We start from the raw sequence: 21,329 nt of genomic DNA on the forward strand, positions 1-21,329 counted from the left end.
CCGTCATTTTTAAATATAAAGACATGAAACTTGGCACAATGGTAGCTCTTAGGAAGGGCTTTAGTCGTACCAAATTTGAAACAGATCCGTTCATCTATTGAGTTTTTAGGAATTTTTTAAAAATTGAGGTTTTAAAATTATTATTTATAAAATTGTCATTTTTAAAGTTAAAGAGATGAAACTTTGTACCATGATAGGATTTAGGTAGAGCTTTAGCCACACCAAATTTGAAACAGATCCGTTCATCTATTAATTTTTTAGGAATTTTTTAAAAATTGAGGTTTTAAAATTATTATTTTTAACATCATTTTTAAAGATAAAGAGATGAAACTTTGTACCACGATAGGATTTAGGTAACGCTTTAGCCACACCAAATTTGAAACAGATCTGTTCATCCATTGATTTTTTAGGATTTTTTTTAAAAAAATGAGGTTTTAAAATTATTATTTTTTAAATTGTCATTTTTAAAGATAAAAAGCTGAAAGTTGGCACCATGATAGCTTTTAGGTAGAGCTTTAGCCATAACAAATTTGAAACAGATCTGGGGCCAGTAGCAAACCCTGTTAACAACAACAGCAGCTTGCAATGAGTGAAGATACAGTCAGAAAAGATATTTGAGAAAAGGGGAGAATGTAACACACAGAGTATAGCAAAAGCTTCAAAGTACAGCAAAACCTACAAAAGTAGGAGAGAGTGAAGTTAATTTTAGATACATTGAATCTCTCACTTGTTCTTTATTTCAGTGATTTTAACATTAAGATGTTATGTAGAACAGATTTGTCTTCAATGTGTGCTGTAAAATCAGACATGTGACCAAGGCTATGTTTGGGTGGGCACGCCGCCTTGGTACTGGACACACCCCCTTGGGGGCTGACCATGTTGTCCGCCTTTTTGGTTTCCAAAATATGGTCACCCTATTAACTTAATGGAAAGTAGCAGGGGACATTGGCAGAAGAGAACTGGTGGCCAGGGAAACGCTTAATCCTTCCTAGACCCATCAATTCGACCAGTGCCAGCTCCGTTTTTGAGGGCCCTTTGGCAAGACACCCTCAGTGAGGCCTCTGTTTCAGTGAGTCTACCTTCTTGCCGCCATCTTTCACCAGCTGCTATTGCGCCTCATTCTTTTTCTCGGCATTGCTGCCACTTGCTTGCTTGATGGGCTGGAAGCCAGGGAGCAAGTAGGCAGTGGCATCTCCTGCTCCTCCTTCTGACCACCACCATTCTCTTGGGCACCTTCCAAGGATCAGCACCCTGGCAGGGGCTCACCAACAAGGGCATCCTAATGTTGCTCCTCTTCTTCACCACCCTGGAACCTTCTTGTTCACCTGCTTCTTACTCTGGCCCAGATAATGGTGGTGGTGAGAAGGAGAAACAGGAGGTGCCACTGCTGCTTCCTTGGTCCCTTGGCTCTCTGCCTGTCAAGCAAGCACATAGTAGCAGCGAGGAGGAGGAACAATGGCAGCCATTTTATGAAGGCCATTTTAAAGGCTAAGCAATAACAACAACAACAACTTCTTTTGAAAGTATCTCTCCTGAGAGTGAAAATTCATTCTGGATGCAAAACAGTCCCTCAGATTGTCAATACTGGAATATCTCATTTGAGAAATCAAAGTGGTTAGTCAAATGCTTCTAGAGAAAAATAAGTATGCTGTATATATTTCATGTTCTGGACATCCACATGTTTTTATATGAAGGTATGGGTCCTCTGAATCTTGACATGGCTTAGGGCCTCAGTATGTCTTAATCCAGCCCTGGTCCCATATGTACCACAGGCTCATTGTACCTTAAATAAACCAAAGCGAGCTGTTGTGCCTTGTGAATTGGCCCATTGTGCCAGAGTAAACCAACAGTAGAGCAACATCATTAGCCCTTGCTAGGCAAAGGGGGAAAGTGGCAAATTGCTTCCAAAATTCGATGGCAAACCGTACCCCCAAATTTTGGTGGCTTTTCCCCTTTGCCTAGCAAGTGCCAGTGAAACTGCGCACCGGTATTGGCTTCTGTTAGCACAACATCATTAGAACTAGCACCGTGACAGCACTGGATACTGCTCACTCATTCCAATCTACTGCCTTTGTTCTTCATGGCACATCTCACACCAAGTACCTGGTGCAGGTATTTCTGAGAGTGCCCCTGGGACCCTTTGGGCCATTCTGTAAAATTGGATGGTCTGGTTCCTTCTTCTGAGAGAAACAGTATTCCCTAGGCAAGGGGATGGGTAGTCCTCAGGACTGTACCATTAGTTCTTCCTTTAGGATTTGCCTGGTTGGGAGCTGAGAGAGGCAATCACATTCATTTGCATGAGTCTCCTATGCCTACAAGACACAGCCACCTTCGGTCATCTCCATGAAATGAGGTTAAGCTTCTAATTACAGCTGGAAGCTGCCAAGACACACAGAGAGAGAAGCCCAGAGGTTCCACAGATGTAGTAGTCATGGGCCCTTAAAATTTCAACACAGAACCTCTGGTGGTTTTAAGGTGGCAGTGGGAGGCAAATTAGTATGAAGCAGACTCCAGAATGCTTCTTCCGTGTCCAAAACCCTCCAGATGTGGGAGGAAGAATTGGTTGTCTCAACACCTCCATGGGACTGAAGGTTTTTAAAAGACTCCTCCACCCAGCTCCAAGATGCAGATACCAACAACTGCGGCAGCAGGGAAAAGGACTAGTGGGGACCACTTCAAAACTTCTCATCCCAGGTAAGACTCAATGAAAGCAACAGAGAATTGTCCAGATAGGCTGAATGTTTGCATGAATGCCTTTTCAATTGCAGTCCTATATGAGCTTCCCTTTGAAGAAGTCCCCTTGTACCAAATGGGACATATTTCTGAGTAGACGTGCATAGGATTGCACTGCAAGTGACGATGTGAACAGAGAACGGCAGGCTGAACGACCTGTTGAGACAACATAAATCTACTATATTACGCACAGTATTTGTACCTGCACAGCGCACTGCTCCTAGCCTTTGGCATTTTTCTGAGTTCAGCAGAGGATATAAATGTTCTCGTTTGCTACATTCACGAGTTAACTGTTGCTATAATGCATCTTACGATGGGAGCTGTTGCTTAGTTTTCTATTAGTGCAGGATCTCTGAGGTAAAAACAAACAGCTCATTGTGGGGGAAACAGATTCTTATGGGATAACAGAAGATGGTGGCATAGTAAGGCTTGAGGAGGATGGGTCTTCCCTGACCTGGTGCCTTCCCAATGTGTTGGACTACAACTCCCATCATTTCCAGTCATCATGCCCCCAAGTTCCAGCAAGGAAAGCAGCAGGATGAATACATTCATCGATGGTGTTGAAAGGCCTGCTGGAAAGCCCTCCTGTTTCAGTTCCTACATGCATGGTAGCTAAAGACATTAGCTAGACTGATCTGTAGTTTTGCAAATCTTACCTGGTATTTTAAGCAGACAGATTACAGTGACAAAAAAAAATAGATTTCAAAATTAGAAAGTAAGAGGCTCCAACTTAACAAAGTGGTTAGAAAAACATTCATTTGAACAAAGTGGACAGGATCTCGACATTCCAGAATAGCTGCAATGCTAGATAAAGTTTTGTACATATGCAGCTTTAGCCTCGATCACTGTTTTCCAGACTTTCTACTTTTAAGGAATGTTTTCACATCCACTCATCCAGGTACCTCCAGGACAGAACTTGAAAACAACTGACGTGGATAACTGATGTGAAATGTCACACACTGCCTTACTTAAGAGAATGCAGTAAAACATATTCCAAGAGGCAAAGCTCACAAATAATGATCCAAATAATTGATTTTATCTAACTTCTCAGAAACATAAGACAGTGAGTTTTGTAGATCTCCTACACAAAAGATAACTAAAGGCACAATGCTATGCAAGTTTAGACAGAAAAAGAGTCCTACAACTCCCATCATGCCCATTTTTATTTATGAACATTAATTTCAAAAATATGTTCTGTCTAAGCATGCATTGGATTGTGCCTTAAAAGGTAATCTGGTTACAAGCCCAGTTCTTGGAATCACCAAGCCTCCAATAACCACATTTCATGGTTTTCCCCCAGTGACCATGCTTGCTCGAGGTGATAGATGTTGCCACGCAACACACCCAGAGGGCATCAGGTTGGGCAATGGGTGCACTACAATAATACAAAATTAAATATATGGAGAGATAGCAAGCCTTTTTTTTTCTTTCTTTCTGGTATTTATAGCTACCTCTTTTCTTCTTAGTAAAAGCTTGTCCTAAGGAATAATTCATTAATGCCACATCATAATAAGCTCATCTGTTATCCTTTTAAAAAAGAAACAAGCAAAAGACGATGATAGATTTTATGCACAAAAGAAAAGTAGCAGATTTAGGAGGTTAGTTAAATAGTTGGGCAGTATAGCACAGGAAATTATTATTCCCTAAACTGGAGCCAATAGTGATATCATCAAGCAATGGTTATATCATCAAGTTGCTATAAAGACAGACAAAGAACAGGTAAAAGGAAAGCGTATCATCAAGGGAGTACTGAGATTACTAGATGGATAAACTGTCAGACCTGCAGCAATCTTCAGAGAGATTCTGATAGGATGCTCGCAAAAGGTGGGGCTGGGAGAATTATTTCCCTTGACTTGGGAGTTGCCCGGAATTGTTTTACACAAGGCCCATTCAGAAGACACCTTAAACCATGGCTTTAACCTTGGTGAATAAGGCTTTTTGCTTTATTCACTGTGGTTAAAGCCATGTTTTAAGGTGTCTTCTAAACGGGGCCACAGAGTACTCTTGCATCTTTTAGTATCATTTGAAGTTCTGGTGAGACCCTCCAGAGGTTTGGAGTGTGGTGTCAGAAACATGTTAATGACACAGAATTTTGTTTTAATCGGTGAACACAACAAGAAGCAGTGGCCTTAATCTAAATGAGCATTTGGGGGGCAGGGGGGCTGCATTTCAGTGGATCTGAACAAGCTGAACCCCAACAGGTAGAGTGATTGGATATTTACACACTGGGAAAACAAAAAAAATAAATGCATCACCAAAAAAGATGACACTGCTTTCCATAATATTTGCATACGCTGGTTTATATAGAGAGATTCAAATAGGGAGAGATGGACTAACCCGTGACTAGCTCATGGGACGCTCACCAGCCACCACTGCCTGCCATGTTCATGGTGCCACATGAGCTTCTTTGAGCCTCAGCTAGCATCCAACGAAGTTGCAAGTCCATCCGCCCTTGTCCGGAGCCTCCAGTGCTGTGCACAATGGAGGGTTCAGAAATTATGTATTTCCTACTTTGCATAAATGGTGGCCATAAAGGCCTCATTCACACAAGATTAAAGATGTTGTGTAATCTTGTGTAAATTATTTATTATTGCATTTATATCCTGCCTTTTTTCCTTGTTAAGGAACCCAAGATGGTATATAATCTTCCTTGTCCTCTTCATTTTATCCTCACACCAGCAACCCTATGAGGTGCATTGGGCTGAGAGTCTGTGACTGGCCCAAAGTCACCCAGTGAGCTTTCCAAGGTCTCCCGACTCCCAGTCCAATACTCTAGCCACTACACCACACTTTCAACTCATCCCAATATAAGGGGTGATCTGAGTTGTTAGAGAATTCAAAGGGTGTGCACTGTAAATATGGTGAGTTACATATGTGTCTTCCACCCTTGTCCAATGAAGTCAATGCTGCCACCACTGCTCTAGTGGCAGCTAGAATGGCCATGCAAGCTATACCTGCTGAAATTTCCTCAACTATTTTGCACCTGGCTGAGCACTACTGGAAATGCTCCCAAACTGTGCATTCAGACAACACAATAGTCAATGGTGGAGTAATAATCAACTTGACAGTCATTTATCTAAGGGTACTCTCCACACAACATGATAATAATCAACAGTGGTGTGGATTAGGATCAGTGTTGAGTTGACTATTAGTCCATGCTGAGTTGACTCACCCATTACTGCCTTCTCTCTCCCATTGCTGCTGAAAAACTATCCTGCTACCTGGACTAGAGTGGCAACCACCATGTTGACTGCTCTTACCTTGCAACTCTGTGGCTGAGGAAATAACCAACAGTGCCCTCCGCACAACACGATAACCAATGGAGGTTCAAATAGCCAACTCTGCACAACATTGGTTATTTGCATTGATTATTTCGGCAATATAACTAACAGTTGGTTAAAAAAACTCCCTCCACACAACAAAATAATCCATGGTGGGTTAAAAACAACAACCATCAACTAACCACCATTGGTTATTGTATAGCTAAGGATGGAATTTAAAACCATGTTTGCAACTACCATGACTAAGTTATCTTTAAAAAAATCCCTTTTAGGTACTAAGTTTAATTCATATTGTATTAGACTTCTAAAAGTATATATACATACACACATACACTGCACAACCATTCAACTTTTCTACTATTGTCTGATGATTTTATCACTTGCAGATATCAAAGAACTACCTTAACTAGCAGGCATGGATCTCACCATGATCAAGACGATGATACGCGTCACTCTAGGTATCCTATCAACTCCATTAATAAAAAAGTACGACAAGTTGCCTTCGCTGATATTCAGGCTCATGATGTGGTGAGTAGTAACATATATAGTATGACTTCCATACTTGGTCAACTAGTAGGGTCTTAACGTTGAAGCAGTATCTGGTATGAGATCAAAATCCAGGAAGCAACATTTTGAAAAGCTAGGCAACAGAGATGAGCACTGGAAGATAGCGGGGGAAGGAAATCACAAGCAACAAGGAGGGGGTGGAAGAAGAAGAAGGGACAAGAAAAGTGGGAATACCAGAAGGGAGGTCACAAAAAGGGGAATCTCAGAAGGGGGATCATGAAAAGAGGGAATTCTGGAAGTGGGGGGTGTCACAAAAAGTGGGAATCTCAGAAGGGAGCATCAAGAAAAGTTGAAAACCAGGAAGGGAAGGTCAAGAAAAGAGGGAATCCCAGAAGGGAGGGTCAAGAAAAGAGGGAATCCCAGAAGGAAGGGTCAAGAAAAATGGGAATCCCAGAAGGGAGAGTCAAGAAAAGAGGGAATCCCAGAAGGAAGGGTCAAGAAAAGAAGAGAATCCTGAAAGTAAGTGCATTTGGGCTGAAATGGCCATGATACAAATGCACCACTGACCACCACCACCACCACCCCAAATGGCAAGTATGCCAGTAGGTCTGAAAAGGTTGACTACCCCTGATCTAGACGGAAGACCACACTACGAATAATTACCTGGGAGTAAAGCTCTTATTAAAGCCAGTGGTACTTACTTAGGGTGACCATATGAAAAGGAGGACAGGGCTCCTGTATCTTTAACAGTTGCATAGAAAAGGGAATTTCAGCAGGTGTCCTTTGTATGCATGCAGCACCTGGTGAAATTCCCTCTTCATCACAAGAGTTAAAGTGCAGGAGCTATGTCCTCCTTTTCATATGGTCACCCTAACTTACTTCTGACTCCATAGGTTCAACATGTAACACACATTGAGTTTAACAAAGGATCTTCAGCCCACTGAAATTCAACCTTTAGTTATTAATTGGAAATGCAAACAATATCACAAAGAAGTGTTAGCATTTTTAAACTGCTAGTGTGAAGTTAGGCTCCCACTGAAGAAAAGGAAAGAAACATTCAACTTCTGCTCTGACTTCTTTTTTGCCAGCCTTCCCCAATCTGGTGCCCTCCAGATGTTTTGGACTGCAAAGCCTAGCAGTCTAGACCATCAGCCATGCTGGCTGGGGCTGATGAGAACTGATGGTGAAAACATCTGTAAGGCATCAGGTTGGGAAAGGCTGCTCTGTGAGAATCTGTCACAAACAAAAACAGAACTTGAAAGCCTCATTCATTCATGAGAGCAAGGAGAGTTCAGTGAATACCCTGGTTTTCTGGCACATGACATTATCACTCTTGCTCTGAAAAAAATCTCTGAGCTACACTCCTTGAATTCCCATCTCCATCTGCAGAAAACCCACAAAAGAAAGCGATCAACTTAGCATTGATAGAACGTCACTATGAAATACGCTTCTCTCCTGTGCAAGATCACCAGTCTGTTAAACTTGCTCCTTTCTATACTTTTAGGATCAAGCGTCAGAAACGGGGAGTGAAAGTGAAGCACATTGAAAACGAGGGATACAGCTTCTCTTACTTCTCCCGAGGGGAGCCTGGGCCGCATCCATCCATCTTGATGCTTCACGGGTTCTCGCTCAACAAAGACGTTTGGTTAAATATCATCAAAGTAGGTTTCCATTTTTGATAAGAAAGTAGGAAAATTGATTGTGCTTTCATGTAGGTCCTACCCATTTTAAACTGTTTGTGCAGGAGAAATCCCCAGCGTAATGTGTCCCATCTGTCTACCTTCTACAAGGCCAGCTGCTGTTACCAGGGGTGGGTTAATTGTGGCCCTCTAGATGTTCTTGGACTGCAACTCCCATAAACCTTCACTATTGGCTATGCTGGCTATGGCTGATTTGAGCTGCATTCCAAGAACATCTGAAGAGACACCCCCCTTTAAATAGTATGGAAGCCCAGATATTTGGAAGCATTCCTCATCCCTGCCTTAAGCAGAGTGAGGTAGCATCCTCAAGGGGCAGATGCTCGAGGGTGGGACATGGCACAAATGTTGGAGGAGACAGCTGTGTGTGTGCCATGCAGCCTGTCCCACACCCTCTAAGCTAGCCTGCTGCCTTCAGATGTGGTAGAGGATGTTGTCCCACAGCCAATGCTGGACTTGAGAATCAACTGCAGGTCTGCCTGGCTTCTATATGTGAAATGGGGACACCATCTTGTACTTCCCCTCAGGCAGCTAAATGTCTTAGGCCAGCCCTGTTCCACTCTGCTGCCCAAAATGCTGGCCTTGTCCTGCCTTCTCAGGGTCGGCCCTACCATTAGGCAAAGTGAGATGATCACCTCAGGCAACAGATGCTTGGAGGCAGTGGTGGCAGCTTCCCATCTGTTCCTCTTGAACATCCTGGCTATTCCCCTTGGCTAGGGACAGAGATGAGTATGCCATCCAACCTATCATGGGACCCTAAACTACAGTGCTGCCTCAGGTGTGGTGGTGAACCCTATCCAAGAACGAGTGCAGAAATAAGATTCAACTGCCAGTCCAGCTGGCTTCCCTCCATGGAAAAGGAAGGGGTGCCATCTTGCACTTCACCCCAGCCAGTAAAATGTCTTGGGGCGGCCCTGTGCCATCCCTAGTGGGACCAGCTCTGAGTCTAGGAGTGCTGGGCTAATGGACAGGGAAGGATACAGCCTAGGAAGCAGCTGCCCACCTGTACCACCACTCCTCAGTTTCTTCTTTTGGGTAGCTCAGATCAACCACCTGCAACAACGGATGACATAGAACGGGCAACTTGTCCTACAGAGCATGCTGTTCAGACAACATGCTAAGCCATGGTTAGGCTGCCTACCCGTTTCAGCAAACCGTGGTTATGTAGCCACCATAGTTAGGAATATCTAATATGACATGCTACGTCATGGTTCACACAACATGCTGAGCCACAATGTTTAACTCAAAATGCTTATCCTCTGTGGCTTAGCGTCTCATCTGAACAGGGTCATTGTGTATTGGGGGGGGGGGCGGTGTGTGTGTGGGAATTAGCATCTACCATTACTGGATTTGCTATAGCGGAAATCCTGTAAGCCTTGTGCCAGTCAGTAGGGCAGTGGAAGCTGAGATGGTTGGAGAAGCATCAGGACATCCCCCAGATTACTCCCTTTTCAGCCTCTACACACCTACAACATTTGACATTTCTTCTAAGCCCTTGCTAAAAATACAAGCGTTTTAATGTCATCTTTGGTGTGCTGAGCTGAGCTGCCCTAGGTTCTTTTGATGAGTAAAATAGTGAAGTTTTGAAATCAAATTAAAAACCTGAAATTAGTTAGCAGGCTCCTTTGAAAGACTCATCTCTGTGTTGTTACACCTGTCCAAATACCTGTTCCTTCAAGTAGAGTGACAATAAGACAGCAGCACAGGAAAAGTTGTTCCTAACCTGAAGCCTATTTTGTGCACCTGTTGACATGTGGGAAACCTACTCCAGTTTTATTATTGCTTATCCTGAGGTGTTTTCTCTGGAACCAGCAACAGAATTCCTTAGCCGCTCCACCCTTTGACAATGAAGAACTCCAGTGATTATTGTTTGGACTCCTCGGTTTCATTCCCAGTGCCATCTTTCCACAGCTCTTCCCCCAGGACCTCCACGTGGTCTGCCTTGACATGCCTGGCCATGGAGAAACCACCCGCTTGATGGGAGAAAGTTATACAGCAGCAGCTCAGGCTAAAAGGATACACCAGGTAAGGCCTTTATTTAGCTGCCCACAACAGTGTTGCACCTTGAAGACTGACAAGTAGAAGAAGAGTGGTGGTAGCACAGCTCTGTGACTTGCCGTTGGTCACCCAGTGAACGCCGTGGCTGATCAGAGATGTCTCCCTCAACCAAGGTCCAACAACATGCTAACCGCTACACCATCCTTTGCCAATTCCCTATTCTATGACTGTCGCCTGAGACTAAGAAATTGGGTATTATGGTTGACGTGTGTGGACACAGCTGCCTACTTTATTGGGGTGGTGAATCTGCTCTGGGTTTCAGTCAGAACTCTAAAGGAACTTTCTAAGGTGCACTGTGAAGTTTTAAAATACAGTAAACAAATGTAAAGCAACAGAAACTGAGAGGCTGCCTTGACAGCTTCAAGTTGTTGCCACTTTGGGGGAAACGCTGCGCTTTCACTGCTGCAGGGCGACAGCAGGTAATCCCGATGCAGGAGGCAGTGTGGGCTCTCTCCCTGGGCTTCCGGCAACCAATCATAAGTTGCCATCTGCCCAGGAATGCCTCCACCTCAACGCCAGAGCAAAGATGTGAAAAGTCAGGGTAAGCACCCGACTTTTTTTAATACGCAGCTTCGTGGGAAAGTCCCATGGTGACTGCTGCGTCATTTAACTGGTGCAGCAGCACCGCACAGCCAACACAGGGCATTTAAAATGTATAGACAGACCCTAAAAGGCCCAAATGCCTAGGAAAATAAGGTCTTCACCTGGCACGGAAAAGAACCAACGTAGGTGCAAGGCAAGACCCTGCTCTTCTGACTTCTTTTGGTGCCTCCCCTTCCTTTCCCCAATCCTGGGGAAACAGAACCAGCTTTTCCGGTTCTCACCTCCCTTGTGGCATCCTTGCACAGGGCCTGCTCTACCACTAGGCAGAGGGAGGCAGCTGCCTCAGAGGGTGATTTGGGGTAGCAAGAAAGGGCTGCAGATCGTTCCATTTTAATTATGTTTGTTTATTTTATTTATTCATCCATCTTACTCCCAGGGAGAGGACAGGGAAGTCATGTGCCCTCTTTTACAGAGGGCAGTCCTCTATTTGAAAGGCTGCCAGAGGACCATCCTCTGTTTAGAACATTTCCTCTGTTTGAAGGGCTGTCTTGTCCAATTCCGGTTTAAAGATAAAGAATGGTAAGAACTGATGCCCATCAACAGTTAGCACCTCGACAGGCAGGCTCAGAAGTGACCTGGTCATAGTATTCCCCAATAGGGTGAGATGTTTCTATTTAAACTACAATAAATATTTCTAAATTTGCATCTGTACCTATAACTTACCATATGCAGTCATTATGCACATTTGTGGGGGGTGTTGTTTTGGTTTTTTGGCTGATGCATGAGAGGCGTTTGTGGGATTTTCCACCTCTGGTGCTAAATAACTTGGCCAATCTTGAGCTCTCTGCGCCTTGGCTTGGGGAAGGTGCAGGCCATTTCCTTTTTTGCAGCAACCTGTCTTGGGCCAGCCCTGCCTCTGCACAACCTGCTTGGACTGACCTTCCTAAATCCATCTCCATAGCAGGTGCAGAGATCCCAGGGTCATGGCCATGACATTACCTCCATATGTTCAAGATGGTTGCAGAAGAAACCCTGAGAAGGCAAACTACAAAAGCTGCAGGTGTTGAATCACAATGGCCAGTTCGGAACATGAGCTGAAACAACTGAAAGTATTACCTAGAAGGAGGGTGAAGGGCAGAAGAGGGAAGGCGTAAGAGGGTCTCCTCCCTCCCTCTGCACCTCCCATGTCTCCCCCACCCCAGAATATTCTGGCCTGAGCATCTGTATGTGCCTTGGTCGCATCGGTGTACCTCAACACACTGGATCCCACTAGATGCGCTCTGTCTGGGTCAAAGAATGCTGGATGTGATAGATTCTTTGCTGGGACCACCTAGAAAGGATGTTCTGGTATTTGTATTTATGTGAACTGAAAGGAACTGTTACCAACACCAAGGTCATTTTTGGATAATGACCCAAACCAGTAGAGCTGTAATTATATTCTCTCTCTCTCTCTCTCTCTCCCTTCGTATTTCTTTTTTCAGTTTGTCGAGTGCATTGAGTTGAACAAAAAGCCTTTCCACCTGGTTGGCATGTCCATGGGCGGAATGGTCGCTGGGCTTTATGCTGCGCACTATCCGTCTGAAATCTGCTGCTTGTCCCTCCTTTGCCCAGCTGGTGAGTGTCTAAATGCAGTTATTTCAAGGTTATTCCTAAAGCACTCACTCTCTGAATGTAAGTCCAGGACACCTGACCCAATTTCCTAGTGAGGAACACAGAGACATGTATGAGCAGGAGCAGGGATGATTATACTTGAGCTATTCTAGAGCACTCATTGAAGAGAAAGAAGCATGGAAGGCAAAGGTTTTGGCCCAGCCTCCGCCCTGCCTTCCCTTCCTACATGCTGTGGCCACCCTTGCCCTCTTCCTCCTTAAGCCCCAACATTTCACTTTCTACTGGATCCAGATCCACTCTTTCCTTGGCCCCAGCAAACTGTACAGAATGATGAGATCCGGCTATTGGGCGGTATAGAAATGTAATAAATACATAAATAAATAAATAAATAAATCCTAACCCACTTCGCATATTCAACATAGTGGACTCCAGTCCATGACAGCTCGTGCTGTAATGAATAGGTTAATCTTTAAAAGGATTATTACACTCAAGCTATTATTATATACTGCACATCAGGTTATTAATTAAATAATCAGGTTATTAATTAAAGGGACTGATTCACAGCATGCAGATGTCACGCAAGACTCTTGTTTTGTTGCAACAGACTAACACTCCTCCTCCTCCGGTTCTAGACACATTATCTACTGTTTGGAAACTGAAGTGTGTGAGAGAGGATTTATAGGTGGTTTTAAAGTGACTTATTCTTGTAATTGGATAAATTATGTGCAGGAGGAGAGTAAAGAAATTATTTACTGTTTAATACCATAATTCTATAAATAATAAGTATTTCTCTTCTTTTCAAAATCCTACACCTACAGCTCATGGCTAACAAAGGGTAAAGGTAATAAAGAGAATAAACTGCTCTTCTAAATGAGCTACTAAAGCACACTCATAGAAGTTTCCTTGCCCTTTACATGACACTGCAAACCTCGAGTGCCTCTCTTGTTCTTTAGAAGAATTTCTGTGGTTTAATTGAAAATGGAAAAAAGCAGTAACAAAACCCTCCCTTATTTGTTTCACCATGAAAAGAGGAAACGCGTTATAAAAAGAGACAGAAGACAGTGCCGTCCTGTGGCTGTATAAATGGAACCTGGGGGCTGCCTAGATGCTCCGAAAGCCCTGCGGTGGGTGTGCAGTGGCGCAGCATCGGTTAAATGACGCCCTCACAGCCGTTGTGGGACTTTCCCATGAAGCTGTGATTTTAAGAAGTCGGGGACTTACCTTGACTTTTTTTGCCAGAGTGAGGTAAATATGTCACATCCATCATCTGACATCATGGTGGAGGCATTCCCTGGGCAGATGCAACCCCTGATTTGCTGTCGTCCATCCAAGCAGAAGGCAGGGAGTGGGCCTGGCGAGCCAAATGTTCACTGGAAACCCTGCAGCCTCCCTCTGCATTGGGATTAGCCACCGCCACCCCACAGCAGAAAGCCTGGGGTTTTGTTTAACGTGGTAACAACCCGGTGCTGTATGGGCAACCCCCTAGTTAAAGGGGGGAAAGGGGAGGGGGAAGGGAAGCTTGTGTAAAGGGAGCACATTGTAATGGTGAGACAAAAACTGAACCCAGAAAGCTGTGGTAAAGTTGTGGGATTTTCCTTGGTGTAGAAATGCTCAATATATATCACAATAAAAAGCCAGTGTGTCCTCACATCTCAAGAAGTAAAGAGGTTGTACCTGAGGTAAAGGTCCTGGTGGCAGTGTTACTCTGTGTGTGTATGTGTGGTGTGGGAAAGGCCTTATAGAAAAGGTGTTCACACAGGTAATTAGGCAGAAATGCCACTGGCTGCCTTTGAAGACTACTCAAAACTTCAACTGGTTAAAAGTACAGTGGCTCAGTACAGTTGGCACCAGCATCTCACCAGTGTTAAAACAGGTTCACTTGCTTCCTGTTTGTTTGCACGTTCAGTTCAAAGTGCTGGTTTTAAACACTGACCCTTTTCAGATGGCATGCTAAGCCTGGGTGAGTAGGGTAAGCACTTTGAGCTAAACATTATGGCTCAGCGTGTCCTGTGAACCATGACTTAGTGTATCATGTGAACCCTTCCTCACCATGGTGGCTACATAACCATGGTTTAAACACACTCATTAACCATTTGCTGCAAAAGGGTTAGCAGCCTAACATGGCATCTGAACAGGCCCATTGAAATCTTTTATGGCATGGCCAACTATTAATATATTAACCCATGAAGTGACATGGATGACTACGGACTGGGTCTTTTAGTAATGGCACCCTGCTTATGGAATGTCCTCTACAAAGAAGTCCACCAGGTGCATCTATTGTTAAGTTTTTAGTGCCTGGTTAAGACCTTTTTTTATTTAAAAAAAAATTAAACAAATCCCTCTCTTTTAACCAACAAGGATTTTGATTTTATCCCCTGAGAATGGAGAGCACTTTTTAACGTGCCATTTAGTTTGTCTTTTAATGTTCCTACTTGATACTTTAAAAAATGTTTATGTAGTTTTATCTGTTCAAATGGGCTTGCGTTTTTCAGGGCTTTTGTTGAAAATGTTGCATTCTCGCCCAACTTTTAGGACTGAAGTATCCAACAGAAACCGACTTCTTCGCGCGCTTCAGAGACATGGTTTACTCTAGGGACCCTACTGACGGCACTCTTATTCCAGTGAATAAAGAACAGGCCGAAGACCTACTCAAGCTTTGCCTGTCTCGCCCCAGCTTTATAAACATGCAGGTGAAATACAGCACTCTGAAGACTGTGGCACTCTCTAGCCCAAACCATTACACTAATGGCTCACACGTCTGTAGTCTTTCTCCCCTCCCCAGAGCTGGGCTGTGCAAGAGAGCCTATCACCTCAAATGCTCTTGAACGAACATAAACAGCCTGTAAGTGTTTTCAGCTGGAGCTTTTCTAGATGAGGCATTTTCTGTGCACTGGATGAGGCATGTTGAGCAGGCTCCCAATTTTCCCCACTGCTGCTACTAGGGTGACCATATGGAAAGGAGGACAGGGCTCCTGTATCTTTAACAGTTGTATTGAAAAGGGAATTTCAGCAAGTGTCATTTATATATATGGAGAACCTGGTGAAATTTCCTCTTCATCACAACAGTTAAAGCTGCAGGTGCCTTGCCCTGTTTTAAATCTGGTCACTCTAGTATAACTCCTGCACCTTTAACTGTTTAAGAGGGCATTTCACCAGGTTCTAAATATATATACAAATGACACCTGCTGAAATTCCCTTTTCAATACAACTGTTAAAGATACAGGAGCCCTGTCCTCCTTTTCATATGATCACCCTAGCTGCTACCATACTCTAACAGCCTGGAAAATAGTTTTGAATAACTAGTGGAGGCTGGTGACTCTGATATCAGTGGGATTGTGAATCCTTCTCTTTTTTAAGAGCACTTTCCTGGGGAGTGGGAGGAAACGGAAGAAATTTATTTATTATTTATGTATTGCATTTATGTACCGCACCATAGCCGAAGCTCTCTGGGCGGTTTACAAAAGTTAAAAACTGTAAATATTAGAAACAAATATACAAAATTTAAAAACGTAAGAAGCGTAAAAACCACAGTATCCTTTTGAAAACAGCTATTCTGGGGTCAGTTAGAAACGAACTCAGCCCATGTTGTTAACTGCCTGGGAGAAGAGAAAGGTCTTAACTAGTGCCAAAAAGATAACAATGTTGGCACCAGGCAAGCCACGTCGGGAAGATCATTCCATAATTGGGGGGGGTGGCACCACTGAAAAGGCCCTCTCCCTTGTTGCCATCCTCTGAGCTTCCCTCGGAGGAGGACCTTAGATGTAGAGCCCAATGAGCTGGTAGTATTTGCAAAAGTGAACCAAAATGCATTTACCCACTTGTGTAATTGCATTATTCTGCTATACCACAATACCATCTAGAAGCATAGAATAACAGAGTTGGAAGGGGCCTACAAGGCCATCGAGTCCAACCACCTGCTCAATGCAGGAATCCACCCTAATTAAGCATCCCTGACAGATGGTTGTCCAGCTTCCTCTTGAATCTAGAGGTTATGGAGCAGAAAAGCAGGAAAGGAAAAGCTCTTTGTGTAGAGCTTGGATCTCAATTCTGTGACAAAACCAAAAGTAGATTTAGTGAATTAAAAGCCTCATGAAGAAAAGCTCTTGGTCTAAGCAAGCCGTAGCTGGAGATTATGAGATGCCACCATCCATTGCCTCCAGGGAGGAATATCTACTAACTGCTACATGACAGAAGCTTAACTTGCCTTCTGTGCCTCTGACTCATATGTCATTGTTTTCCTCCCACCCTTAGCGCCTCAAAGGATATCTTGATGATCGGAGACCACATAAGATGTTTTTTATAACATGTAAGTATGAGAACCAGTAGGAAATCTGCCTGGGCTGTTTCACACTGTATTTATTTATTAAATTTATATACTGACCAATAGCTGAAGTTCTCTGGGCAGTTTACAAAAGTTAAAAACAGTGGAGATTAAAAAAAAGTATACAAAATTTAAAACCATCAAAATATATATAAAAAAAATTACACATTACACTGAACCAACTGCTACTACTACTACTACTACTACTATAGTAACTACGCAACTGTAGCTGCGGCCAACTACAATTTTCAGACAAGGACTTGTACATTACATTCACTCATTACAGTTTTATGGTAGTACTGAAGAAGTAAAAAAAACAATGTGCTAAAGAGCCTTGGGAGCAACTCATCTACAGTATCAGATAAATGTGAAGTCCATTTTAAGGAGGCGTGTAAAAGGGTCCTGGCAGGCTTAAACCCGAATAAGACATGGCGAGGAGGCTCCTTGCTTCCTCCACTGCTGCTACCACACTCTACTACACTACAAAATAGACACACATCTTAAGACGCAATCCCATGATTTTGACAGAAAAAAGTCCTACAGCTCTCAGCTGGAACTTGTAGGACTTTTTTCTGTCTAAACATGCCCAGGTTGGTGCCCTTGACTTATCACACAGATTGGAATGCACCAGTAAGGGCCGAAATAGAAGTAATACAGGAGATCCATGATTAGAATTTCCATCATGGACACAGCCCTGTGGAAGGGATTTTTAAATTTTACATTGTGAGACTGTATGTTTTCCCCATGGGCAAAGAGCAGTGGGAGGGGGGATTATAATCAGGAAAACAGCAGGGGAAGGGTTAAACAGTAGTACAGGCCTGATCAAATTCACCCACCCAATTGATATTATTTTAAAAAATGCAGAAAATCATAGGAACAGAGGAAGCTGCCTTACACAGAGTCAGAACTTGGTCCATATAGCCCAGTATTGTTGATACAGACTGGCAGCAATGGCTCTCCAGGGGTTCAGGCAGGAGTTTTTCCAGCCCTACCTGGAGATGCCAGGGATTGAACCTGGGGCATTGTACATCCAAAGCAAGTGCTCTACCATTGGACTATCCCCTGCCCCTTGCTTGATTCATATTCAGGAATCTCCCATGACTCATCTATGAATGACAACAGAAACAGACCTAAGTCTTCTCAAAGGGGTAGATGCCTTAGTCTATTCCACCCATAACAACAAAGAGTCTTGTTTTACCTTCAAAAGACTAACATGGCTGCCCCTCTGAAAATTGTTACAATGGAAGGTAACAAATTTAGCCCTGTGGAGCAGAAATCTATTGACTATTAACAACGGTGCAGTGGTGAATTCTGGAATGTGGGCGCTCATCTTGATAGTCCCCATAGCCACGCCCCCACGGAGAGTCCAAAAATACAGGCAGCTGTGTTGATCCACATCAACAAACCACTTCTAGCAGTTTTCATCTCCACCAGGAGAAGGGCCACAACGATCTTTGCCGGTTTGGTGCTAACTTGGTTTTCTCATTGGGAAAGGTTTCTTAGATCTCTCCAGTGCGGAGTCCAGGTACATTCTTCATGAAAACATGAGGAAGATTAGAGTTCCAACACAGATCATTTGGGGAAGGGAAGACAAGGTAAGCTGGGTGTATTTGTATATATAATGTTAGAATTAGACAAATGTAACAGAATCAGAGAACCGTTCATAAAATGGGAGTCGTTTTGTTTCAGTGGCATTTCGTTTGCAAAGGTGTTGCTGGTGGGGGAATGGTTAACCTGAAACAAGAGCTCCCATCTTTATTATATTGGGAGGCAAAGCAAAGAAGAAATGGCTGGAAATGGACACATCTGACCTTTTAAAAAAACAGTTCCTTTAAAGCAGGAGTGTCAACTCTCTTTCTGTCTGAGGGCCGAATTGCATTTCAGGAATGCTGGGGGCGGGGGCACATTCCAGAGGTGGTTGGGGCAAAAAGTAAAATGAACGGGGGGGGGGGGGGAGAACACCAGCATGTTTTAGCTTAACACTCTCACCACCAGTAACTAAGCCTTAAGAGAGGCAATTTAATCTTTAGAAAACCACCGGGAAACCAAATAACTGGGGGCCAGGTGAAAGGGGTTGGGGGGAATCTGGAGAACTGCAGGGATTTGGGACCCCAGGAAAGTCAGATTTGGCCCACAGGAATTGTGGTTCAAAACCCCTGCTTTAAAGCTCCACAAGAAAAAAAAAGGAAGGAAGGAAGGAAGGAAGGAAGGAAGGAAGGAAGGAAGGAAGGGGATTGGAAAGTCTCCATCTCAGATGGTGAAGAGCCCCAAAACAGGACCTCAAAAGATCAAGTTACAAGCTCATATGGAGGAAGGTAATTCTTGAGATATTCTGGTCTCCAGCTATTTAAATAATAGAGTTTTACATGCACATTTCAGAAGGTGTGCCTATGTACATTTCCTGATGCAGCTCTCTAGGGAGCTAAAGTTTTGCAGTCTGGTTCTTCAGCAGGGGAAGAGGACGTTTGGTCTTCCCTGCGTTAATTATACAAAGGTCTTGCAACCTCCCCACCCACCCCCGCATCACACACAGTTCTTTCCACATCCTTCCTGATTTTCCTACATCCTTTAAAAACCTAGACACCAAGGAAAGAAAACACACTTATTCTTTGTCATTCAGGTCTTTGATTCTACTGGGGCAGAAGTCTTAGCCACCGGCATTCGTAACTCCCAAGTGCATATGCTGGAGGAATGTGGACACTTCATAGCACTCGAGAAGCCCATGAAGTCTGCAAAGCTCCTTTTGGAATTCTACAATTCAGTTTGCGGCATCTCGGAGGATAAGAAGTTGGCATAAAGCTCACTGAGTGAGGAGTCAAGTGGCTGAAAAGTATTTAAAGGGATTTCCCCACTCAGCAAAGAAAAAGCCAGAAATTACACCATGGACGTTTGTCCTCTCCCCCACCCCCCACTTCGTTACAAGGTGTTTGGTTGTTTTTGTTTTAAAATGATGGTTTTGCCCCACCTTCAAGACCCAGATTAAATTTGGAATTTAATTATTTTTAAGAATTCAAGATGATCTCTTTCCTTCTGCATATTTTCACCTGGAATGAGGTTACGCTGGTGAAATGATCTACAGGTACAAAATTAAGTAAATATCAACTGGTAGATGAATGTTTTCAAGCCACTGTAAGAATAAAATTTTGGATCATGAGTGCCAGCACAATCCTGTGCATGTCTACTCAGAAGTAAGTACGACTTTGTCCAGTTGTGCTTACTCCCATGTGTGTATAAGACTGCAGCTCAAGAGTTATTTTAGTCAAGCCGTATTTTAAAACAGCCTCTAATTTTAAATCTGAGCTCCATAACTTTACGAAAGATGTTCTGTGATTAATTTTTACCTGATATCTATCAGTCTCGCTCCCTGCTCCTGCTCTTTCTTTCAAAAATAAATAAATAAATAGTCCAGACTTCTGATTTTGGCTCTTTCATTATTATAGAGAAATGGACAGATCTGCCAAAAACACCTATGTCCTATATCTAGTATATGCTCCAGTGCATCCTGGGATATCAGACAGGAAGTGACATGCAGGCTAGGAATGTATTGGTGAACCACTATCACTAGTAGTTTAAGAACTCAGAGAGAGACTTACATTGAACTGATTTTAAAAATAGCATTTTAAAGGCAAAATCATCATCCTTTACTTTAAGTGAGTTCTAAGATTCAGTATGGGGGTGGGGGTGGTGCCAGAAAGACTGCCCTCAAATACTGACACATGTGTCCCAGGCTCTTCCACAGGGACTTGGCAAGATAGCTTTCCTGTACACGCCTCATGTTAATTACCTTGTTAATTATGGTTCAGTATTAATAAACCAAATGGGAGTTTGGCTGAAGTTATTAATACATAAATGCTCCTCAGGAAAGAGTTTAATGCACACAATTTTATATGCACACTTTTCTTCCACTCATATAATTCAGGAGCTTTGACTTTCCAAATGGTTGATGGACAATAAATTCAGGATATTCAGAAGTGCTGGTTTATGCTAAGATAAACATCTAATGGAATTCACTACCAGACTAAACCATTTAGGAGGAGACGCAAGCACAGCATCCTCGCCTGCCACCCCACTGGATGGAAGCCAACTGACCAAGCCCCAAATGTGTGTCAACAGTTGCTCGAGTTGCTCAACGGCTCGCCCAGGTGCCACGCCGTATCTGCAGATTAGGACGCCCACAGCTCTGGTCTCCACTGCCAATCTGTCAAAGGAACACAATCAATAAATAAAACAGAAACCACGCCCCTCTTCATCTCAGAATGTATGTTTATGCATGCCCAAGACTGCCGTCTCTCTATGGCCCAGATCTTGGCATCTCCTAGCCCTGCTGCGTCAGTGGCGGCGGCCCAATTCTGAATGGGTGTGTCCAAATCTGAATAATTCCATAGGCCTGATGTCTGAAGGGGCTTCTTCGCTACTACCAAAATGGTACTGGGTAAAGGGCAGCCCCTTCCTGTATTTAAAACAGAAAACCAAGTTCCTTCCCCCAGAGGGTGAAGGGCATATACCTTCACTCGAGGCCGCAGCCAGCATTACCATGGAGCCTTGGCCCCTCTGGCCAGTTTTGGACCTATGGAGGTA

The 21,329-nt window shown here is 43.6% G+C and overlaps 1 protein-coding gene across 1 annotated transcript; it reads left to right on the plus strand.

Annotated features, from left to right (window-relative positions):
- Positions 1–6,429: 6,429 nt before the first annotated feature.
- On the plus strand, positions 6,430–19,548 carry LOC134396851 (monoacylglycerol lipase ABHD6-like). The gene is made up of 8 exons (XM_063123439.1): positions 6,430–6,542; positions 8,026–8,182; positions 10,130–10,243; positions 12,301–12,433; positions 14,963–15,120; positions 16,682–16,736; positions 18,246–18,346; positions 19,372–19,548. The coding sequence occupies exons 1-8, from the start codon at positions 6,430–6,432 to the stop codon at positions 19,546–19,548; spliced, it is 1,008 nt and encodes a 335-aa protein (XP_062979509.1).
- Positions 19,549–21,329: the final 1,781 nt, after the last annotated feature.

This window comes from Elgaria multicarinata, chromosome 3, assembly GCF_023053635.1.
Source record: "Elgaria multicarinata webbii isolate HBS135686 ecotype San Diego chromosome 3, rElgMul1.1.pri, whole genome shotgun sequence".
NCBI lineage: Eukaryota > Metazoa > Chordata > Lepidosauria > Squamata > Anguidae > Elgaria > Elgaria multicarinata.